The following is an 8,761-nucleotide window of genomic DNA, read 5'->3' as shown; positions in this document are numbered from 1 at the left end:
AATCTGCTCATACCTCATTTCTTCTCCTCTGGAGCAGAGATCAGACTAAACAGCTCATAGGTCAGGGAAAAGTATCTCTGGAGAGTCCGGCCAAGTTCCTACTTCCTGCCAGTCACTCTCTTGGCTCAGGTTTGAGTTCGCCAAATAGAGAACTTTGGATTCTCATTCTATAACCGGACTTTACCATTCAGAAAAAGGGTTATCTTTTGCCTGCTTTTTGTTTGTTCTTATTGTAATTAGAACCCAAGATTTCTAGTATCCATGTTCTAATTTACCAAACAAGGAATAACTACTGACCAGGGTAACTGCATTACAGTGCTCTTTGTTTTATTTTTAATTGACAAATTATATGTATAATACAGTGTGACAGTGTGAGGTTTTGGTACATGTATATATCGTGGAATGATTAAATCAAACCAATGAACATATTCATCACCTCACATACTTATCCTTTTTAATAAACATTTAAAATCTACTCTTTTAGCAATTTTGAAATATGCCAGTTGTTGAGCCTTCTTGAACTGTGTAAGGAACAATTAATTCTCTGAAGGAATGGAAACAGGCTGCACTCAGAATCATGAGTGTAGGCACCGCTATTTTGTTCAAAGTGTTTTGCTAACAGATTATAAAGGATTATAAGGAAGTGAACATTTGTAGGAGGAAAGATGAGGGGAGAATTAGAAGGAAGAAAAAGCACACCAAAGTCAAGGAAGTAGGTTAGAGGAGAATCTGATGTGAGCTTGGTGTGTCCAAGTGTTCTGAGTGGAAGCTTCCCAAGCACAAGGAAACACACACACATAGACACTCTGGTTTTCAGAGGATGACAATATCCCTCTTTTCTACCTTCTAGAATGGAAAGAAATCAGGATATGATCACAGGGCGGTCAGCACTGAAAGCACATCCCAGTTCCTGCACTCCCTCCTCTGGGACATCCCAGGAATCCAATGTGGCAGGGGATGGAGCCCATCCCAGCTGGCATGCCCCACCCCAAGGAAGTAGCTCTGGGCTCTCTTTTTGCATAAAATATGAAGCTGTGTCCCTCGGTCCAAATAGAATTGATTATTCTACAAAATGGGTTTATTTTCATTCATTCATCCCAATGCCTTTACAGTCGGCTGAACGCACAGCCTGGTCTAGCTGGTGCATGGTACCCAGGCTATATGGAAGCAGGAATGCTAGATGAATGAAAGCAGACTATTGGCTGGTGTGGGTGCCATTACACTCGGATTTTTTAGTATTTACGAAGAAAAAAGTTCAAGTTAAAAAAAAATCAGGAAACAACTTTAACCATCAGTACAAGAGCCCCCCATGAGGGTGCAGGCACAAACCCTGCACTGAACATCACCGCCCCATACCCTCACTCACACAGACCTTCCTTCTTTCACTCTCCTGCTTGCTCTTTCTAACTCTGACTTCCCTTTTCCTCCTCTCCCGGATCAAGCGTTAATCTGCGAATCTCTGACCGCAAAAGGAAAAAAAAAAAGGTGGGTGGGGGGATCCTGAAGTAGCAGAGCCAGAGAGGAGGAGAGAGGCGGGAGGAGGAGGAGGAGCCCGACGCAGCCCAGTCAGAGGGACTGGTGGCTCCGGCTAGTGTGCAGCCCCGGGGGAAGCCGTCAGTTCGCCCACCCTCCCGGCGTCTTTGCTGCTACTACCCCCGGGCCCTCCGGCCAGGGGCGCCCCGGGCTGGTCCCCCCGCGCCCGCGCCCGGGATGCCGTTCTACAGGCGCACGGTGGTGCCCCAGCGGCTGTGCCCGCGCAACCCGCCACAGCCGCTGGCCGAGCTCCGCGACGTGAGCCACCTGGCCGCGCTCAGCCTGCTCCGGCAGCTCGCCGACCTCTGTGGCCACTCGCTGGCTCTGCTCGAGGACCTCGAGGGGCACCTGCTGGCCCTGGGACGCCGCACTGACAGCCTGCACCGGCGCACCGTGCGCCTCCGCCGCCGCCTTCCCTGCCGCCTGCTTGGCCCGGAGGAGGACGAAGGAGAGCTAGGTAAACGGCGCGCGGCGGCCCGCGGCCCCGCGTCTGGGGGCGCCCGGCTCCGCGCCCCCCCGCTTCTCCCGCCCCCCTCTTGAGGGTGAGGGGTCGCCGTTTCCCGACCCTCCTCCGCGCCGCTCTACCGCGGGAACTTCCTGCTCCTGGACCCCGTCGCGCGTCGTGAGTGGCCCTCTGCCCTCCCGGCTCCCCGGCCCTGGGGTTGGAAGCTGCTCGTGGACTTTGGGGGAGGGGAAGACCTGTAGGGTTCGGGACCTGGGGACGGAGGCGTCCCCATCATTGTGGCGTCGGAACCCGAATGGCCGCGCCGCTGTCTTTGCTGGCTCTAGGAGCTCAGTCACTTAAGAAAGCGCGTCCGAACCTCCCGCCACCTTCGTGGCGGCAGGAGCCGGGTGGCGGTGCCTCTGACTCGAAACCTGCGCAACTTGGCGCCGGAGCGGGGTCGCGGCTCCCACTCCGGGAAGGGTCTGAGCGCCCTTCCCGCCCGCCTCTCTCGTCACGTTCTGGGCCACTGCACCAGGGAGTGGCTCGCAGGGGGGAGGGGAGAGGAGACTGCCCCCGGCGTTGCTGACCCTGTATGGCTAAGGTCCGCCAGCACACATTTGCAGGACAGAACCAGTTAAAGAAACTGTCATCAGTTTCCTGAAATGCGTTCACTTCAGGAATCCATGGTGCCTGAGAAACGCCAGGTCCCACGGGCGCCCTCGCTTGAGCACGCAGGACCGGTGAGGGGTAGGCGGGCGACGTGGGCCCTTGTTCTCCACGACTTTACATCCAGCACTTAGGGGGAAGAAATGCAACGCTCCCTTAGAGTGTGGGCCTTCTGATGCAAAGCAAGGGGTCAGAATAGGCTGGAAATGGTGACCACACCTGGGATGTGCCAGGTTAATGGGGCCGATGGGCGCCTCCAGAAAGTTAGGGGAGACAGGGAGCAGCGTGGCCAGAAACTTTCAGATGGAGGCAGAAGATGGCTACTGACTTACTTTGAGTGTAAGCCTCCAGCTGCCTTGGGAAAGAATTGCCTGGGTCACCCCTCTCCATTGCAGACCCTACTCCTTCCAGAAGCACGGGAGTCAGAGGTCCTGGCAATCCCTCTTCATGAAGGTCTCTGACCTCGGAGGTAAACAGCAGAGGTCACTGGTGAAGAAAAATGAACTGAGTCGGGTTAGAAAAGGAAGGTGGAAGACACAGATGACTGCCAGATGGAATGTAGACATGGAACCAGAAGCCTCTGCAAAGCAGGGGACCAGGGAAGCAGGGGCTCTAGGGCTGCCTAGTTCTCAGTTAACAAAGAGGGTAAGAAGGTCATTGTTTTCTTTGCTGGGGTCCCACTGGTTACCAGGATTAGTCTAGGAGAAATTTGATAAGACAGTTTGGGGGATAGTTTTCAAAATCCCTGCACAGCTTGCAGAGAGCCACCTACTGAGTTCAGCAGGGTAGGTTAAGGACAGGGAGGAGGCTCTGCTTTCACAACTCATACCTTTCTGTCTGCTGAATCAACCAACCCTATCCCTGGGCGGGGAGGCATGCCTTACCCAAGTTGCCTGGGGACCTAACTCTTTCCAGTGATCTGCTCAGTTAGAAAGAGACCGCTTTATGCAGTGGAGATGTTTTAAAGGAAGGGAACAATGATGAAGATAAATTGCCAGGGGTTTGGCTTCTTGGGAGTTTGCAAGAGCTGGGAGAGTGGTCATCTCTCATCTTTAGCATCCTTAGTGTACCCACTTGCCTTTGGGGACATACACACTACTCTGCGCAGAGGCACCCCAGGGACCGCTGCATAAACGCAATATAGCTACCTTCCGTAGCTTGACGAAAAGGTTGCTTTTCCATTTTCCTCCCCTAGACTCCCTCCCTGTGAGGCTCTCAGTGCACACTTTTCTCTTCAGGAACTGTGATCGCATAGCACTTAAACTAGTCCTTCTCAGCAATGGTCTGAGTAAGTGCCAAATGTAAAGAGAGTTGGGGAGCATAATCAGTGTACCATCTGGCACCCCCTTGTTGCTCAGGCATAAGCTTCAACAAGGTGTCCAGCAGGCTGAATATTAGATTTCGACCATAAACAAACACAGAGACATTGTCAGGTCTTGCCCTTTTTTCTTCTTGGTACCTTTTCCTCCTAGTACTTCCAATCCCTTGCTGACCATTTGCTGGGGGTCAGCACTTCCGGTCAGCATTTTACTTTACTTATCACTCATATGACTGGACTTTTCTTCATCTTCTTGTAACTACTTTTTTTTTTCTTAACCGTGGGGACAGGAGAAACCTAGGCAGGAAGAAGGAAGGTTTGGAAGCAACATAGCCAGAGTGAATGACAGCTGACAGGCCAGCAGCTTGTAGCCTTCCTGCTGGGAGAACTTGGCTGTCACTGAAGGGCTGAATAGTGGCAAGCCACACTGGCCCACAGCCTGCAGGCTGGGTTGGGGCCCTGGGAAGCAGCAGGGGGAGGACAAGAAAGGGAAGGAGGTGGGGGGGTTAGGGTAGTGGATGCTAAGGGAGTCCAAATGCTTTTCTACATTATCATGGGTCACGCCCCCACATCTTCAAGGTTACAGGAATGGGAATGGGCTGGCGGGGTTGCCTGGCAACGCCCTTTCCCCTCACTGAAGGCTGTTCTTTGGTAACTTGAACCCCTTTGAGACTGCCCTACACACTCTTGTAACTGGTATGGGATGGGGGATGGCGGTGGAAGGGGAGAGGGCACACTCAAGCCCCTCTGGTTGTGGATCTGTGGCAGTCACCACACCCTAGGCATGGCCCTGCCTATAAATTGAGCTTTTCCCCACATCTGGCTTTGGATGTGACCCGTTTTATTGCATCTAGGTCCTGTACTCTGTTCATCATCTCAAGAATGTTATGGCTGAAGCCAGTGGGAAATAGCTCCATGCCTGCCGCCATATGCTGAGTCAATGCAAGCTTTCCAACTCCTCCCTCCGAGATCTATTTAATGTTTGTAGGTGCTTAGATGATAATTACAAAAGCAATCAGGCCATCAACCTAGGGGTGCAATACCTCCTTCGAGATCCGGGAAGTCACTGAAGCACTAGCTAACTCTAGGTGTGTTTATTAACACTGGAGAGCTATTGTTTTACACTAGCATGTGAACTTTATGTGGGAAGATGCTCTTGCTTTTTTGCAATTATTTTGGCTTAAATATAGCCAGTGAAGTCCTGGTGGAAACTCCCTCTTCATCTTTATGTAAAAATTACTGCCTCTTGATTTTTCTAACTTTGTGGCAACTCTGGCTCCAAATCAGAAAGGACAGCTGGTTTATTTAGGTTTAAATCATAGTTCTAGTGTGAGGGGAGACTGTTGTAAATCTGGGTGGAGATTTAAAAAATGAAAACTGTGCCTCTTGACCACAGCCACTTTGCCATTGGATGAGGTGACTGCACTAGACTCAGTCTCTTGAGTTGATGGAGCAGGGGGAACCTTTGGGGACTCAGGACAACATTTTGCCAGAGTTCATTTTGTTTCTGCCCTACTTGTCATCCCCAGAGGCTCTTGGGAAAGTAAGTTGACGAGGGTGGGGGAGGACAGAATCCATTTTCTTTTTTTTCCCCCCTTCACTTTCCATTTTCTTTTTAAATACCATGAAATTCCTGGTCTGCTTCATGGTATTTCCATGTGTTGAAAACATCTCTGGAAATTTGAATACCAAAATGTCCACTAGAATTTCCTCTACTTTAAGAACAAGAAATTTAATCTTCTCTGTTTTTAGACACATGAACAGCTAAAGTGATAAAAGTGTCAGCATGTCAGAATAGTGGAGTAACAGGAGAAGACTGAAATTATGGCTCAACTTTGACCTTGATGAAGATGATTAGGTTTCAGGAGAAGAGTGGAGCGTTTGCATCATCTGTGCCTGTCTGTACTTCTTTGGCTTGGGTGGAGTCTATTTACACTATACGACACCAAAAATTTAGCCATTAACAATTGTGAGGATCACAGCATCTGAGAACTCAGGCCCAGAGAGGAGAAGGGACCTGTCCAAAGTGGCCTAGCTGAATCAAGACCTTCAGTAAGCCTGAGTGCTGAAAAGATTTTAGTGCCTCCTTACTTGTAATTCCAAATGAAAGGAATAGAAACCTCCAAATAAAACATTACATTTTTGAAATGACTCAAAGCTCACTTGTAAGTTGAAATTAAAATAGCTTCTTACTTGTTAAATTCTTTCTCTTCCTCCCCTTCTCTCTTTTGTACTCCTGTTGTTGGTGGCCTAAGCATGTGTGTACATGAATGTGACACTGGCCAGATCACACAGCAGGTCAGTGACAGGAGGCCTCAACCTAGAAGCCAAGCCTTTTGACATTCCAGGCCAGTTCTCTGCCCTCAAGGTCAGTTGTTCAAAGTCATTGAGAGTTGCTGCTCTGGCAGTTTCTTTAGCTGAAACTTGTCCAGGAGAAGGAATGACTCCTGCTACCGTTAGTGACTGAGGGATGCTTTAAAGTGCAGGTCCTTTGTGTTTTCTGCAGTTGTGAGGTGGAGGTGGAGAGAAGGAAGGAAGGTAGGTTAACCTTGCATGGTACAAAGAGTGGGTGTGAGGTGACAGGTGCCCTCATTAAAACCTTCCTTTAAGGTTCAAGTGAAAATTGCTCTGGAAAAAGGATCTTCAGGTGGGAAAGGGTAGCTGGCCAGTGACTGTCCTCTCAAAGTCACTTTTCCGTTAAGGTCTTTCACTCCTTTGTTCTTGATTCTTCTACCATCTTTTTTTCTTTTGGCACTGGGGTTTGAATTTAGCCTCACACTTGCAAGGCAGGCACTCTACCACATGCCACTCTGCCAGCCCTTTTTTTGTTGGATATTTTTAAGATAGGGTCTTGTGAGCTATTTGCCCAGGGTTGGCTTCAAGCCACCATCCTCTTGATCTCCGTCTCCTGAGTATCTAGGATTATAGGCGTGAGCCACTGGCACCAGGTTCTTCTGCCATCTTCATACCTGCTCTCCTCCCTTACAGCTTCCAATTCAATTGTAGACACTACCACCACCACTCTGCATCCGGACTATTTTCTCTTACTATAGTAGAGCCTAGTCTTGCCATTTCAAAAAGCACTTTTATTAAAAACCAAGGGGAACCAGAAAGTAAAATTATTACCAGAAATGCATTTAGCACACGTGTTTCCAGGGTATGGATTTCTTATCCTTCAATGCTTAAGGAGCTTAGCAGGCTCACTGGCTTTGCTTCTTTGTACTCTGGGGGCCTCAAACCACCTTTTCCTCACACCATTATTTTCTAGCTTTGAACAACAGGCACAACTTTGGGTCCTTTCTCGCCCCTATGCTGGGTTCTAGAGACCCACAGGTAGGTATGACTGGCTCTTTCTCCTCAGAGAGCTCCCATTGTGCAGGGCTGGGGGCCTTCTCACTTCCTACCACATCAGCATGTGGTGCCTGGGTGTTAAATCGGGGAGACCTGATAACCAGAACCAGGACCCCAGAGGATTCATCCATTCAGTCTGATTTGTGATCCAGGGATGAAATTAGGACTTTCAGAATCCCCTATGGTAAAAAAACCAAAACCAAACAGTGTAAAAAAAAAACCCCGAAACCAAAACCAAGCAGTGATAGAGTGCTGTGAATTCAGCGATGTCTTTGCATGAGACCCTTATCTTCTCACATGTGAAGAGCAGTGCTTATCTGTACATGGACGATGCTTGGTGGGTCTGTAAAGTCATGGACTTCTTGGGATAACACCAAGGCCTCTAGAATGTTCTACTGTAGTCGAGAACCACTGGCCTGGCCTTCCTGGTTCAAGCAATCCGCTCTTACCTGCTGTGTAGAATCACATGATTTCATTGGTTTTCCTTTAAAAATTTTTTTTATTGTTTTATTTACTTATTTTCCCGTGTTTAGGGGTTAAACCCAGGGCCTCGTGCATGCTTGGCAGGTGCTATACCACTGAGCTATACTCTGCAGTCCTTAATTATTATTATTATTATTGTTTTTTTGGCGGTACTGGGGTTTGAACTCAGAGCTTGTGCTTGCTAGGCAGGCACTCTGCCACTTGAGCCAGGCCCTCAAGCCCTTTTAGTTATTATTTTACTTATATAAATTTGTGGGGTACAGTGTGATAATTCAGTGCATCTATATAATATGCAATGATCAAATCAGGGTAGTTAACACTTCCATCTCTAAGCATTTAAAATTATTAACACATACAAACTGTACATATTTATGGGGTGCAGTGTGATATTTTAATATGAGCATACAATGTGTGATTATCAAATCAGGGTAAGATATGTTTCCATCCCCTTGTCATTACTTTCTGTTTGGAGTTCCCAGTGTCTCTGTTGTAGTTATTATAAAATATATAATGGGCTATTGTGAACTAAAGTCACCCCACTCTGCTGGAGAAAGTTAGAACTTGCTTCTATCTAACAGTACTTTGATACCTGCTATCCAACTTCCCTCTACCCCTCCACACCATTCCCTGTGTGTAATATCCACTACTCTACATTGAGATCAACTCTTTTTTTTACCTTCCCCATGAGAACATGCAGTATTTGTCTTTCTGTCACTGGCTTACTTCACTTAGGATAATGTCCTTTGGTTTGGTCTATTTTGCTGCAAATGATAGAGTGCACAAGATGGTGGCATCTTAACAGACAAGGCAACTTTGATAGTGCCACAAACAGGACATGTGTTGAATAAGTATTTGTACAAGTGGCTTGCAGCAAGGGCTGTGTGTGACAGGCAGTGGGGCTGGTCATGGGGGGAGAGCACTAGGTATCAGTCCGTGAACTTGAAAAGCAGCTATGCTCACCACTA

At 48.4% G+C, this 8,761-nt stretch overlaps 1 protein-coding gene across 4 annotated transcripts in view; it reads left to right on the top strand.

Moving 5' to 3' along the window:
• Window positions 1-1,591: 1,591 nt before the first annotated feature.
• Window positions 1,592-8,761, top strand: part of Nhsl2 (NHS like 2) — a 238,536-nt gene continuing 231,366 nt past the window's right edge. For all 4 annotated transcript variants that reach the window (XM_074063012.1, XM_074063006.1, XM_074063011.1 and 1 more), the window contains exon 1: window positions 1,592-1,990. In XM_074063012.1, coding sequence (XP_073919113.1) covers window positions 1,711-1,990 — 280 coding nt within the window. In that variant the 5' untranslated portion in view covers window positions 1,592-1,710. The remainder of the gene's footprint in view (window positions 1,991-8,761) is intronic.

The sequence above is a fragment of the Castor canadensis genome, chromosome X, assembly GCF_047511655.1.
Source record: "Castor canadensis chromosome X, mCasCan1.hap1v2, whole genome shotgun sequence".
NCBI classification, from domain to species: Eukaryota; Metazoa; Chordata; class Mammalia; order Rodentia; family Castoridae; genus Castor; species Castor canadensis.
This window is presented reverse-complemented; position numbering and strand designations above follow the sequence as displayed.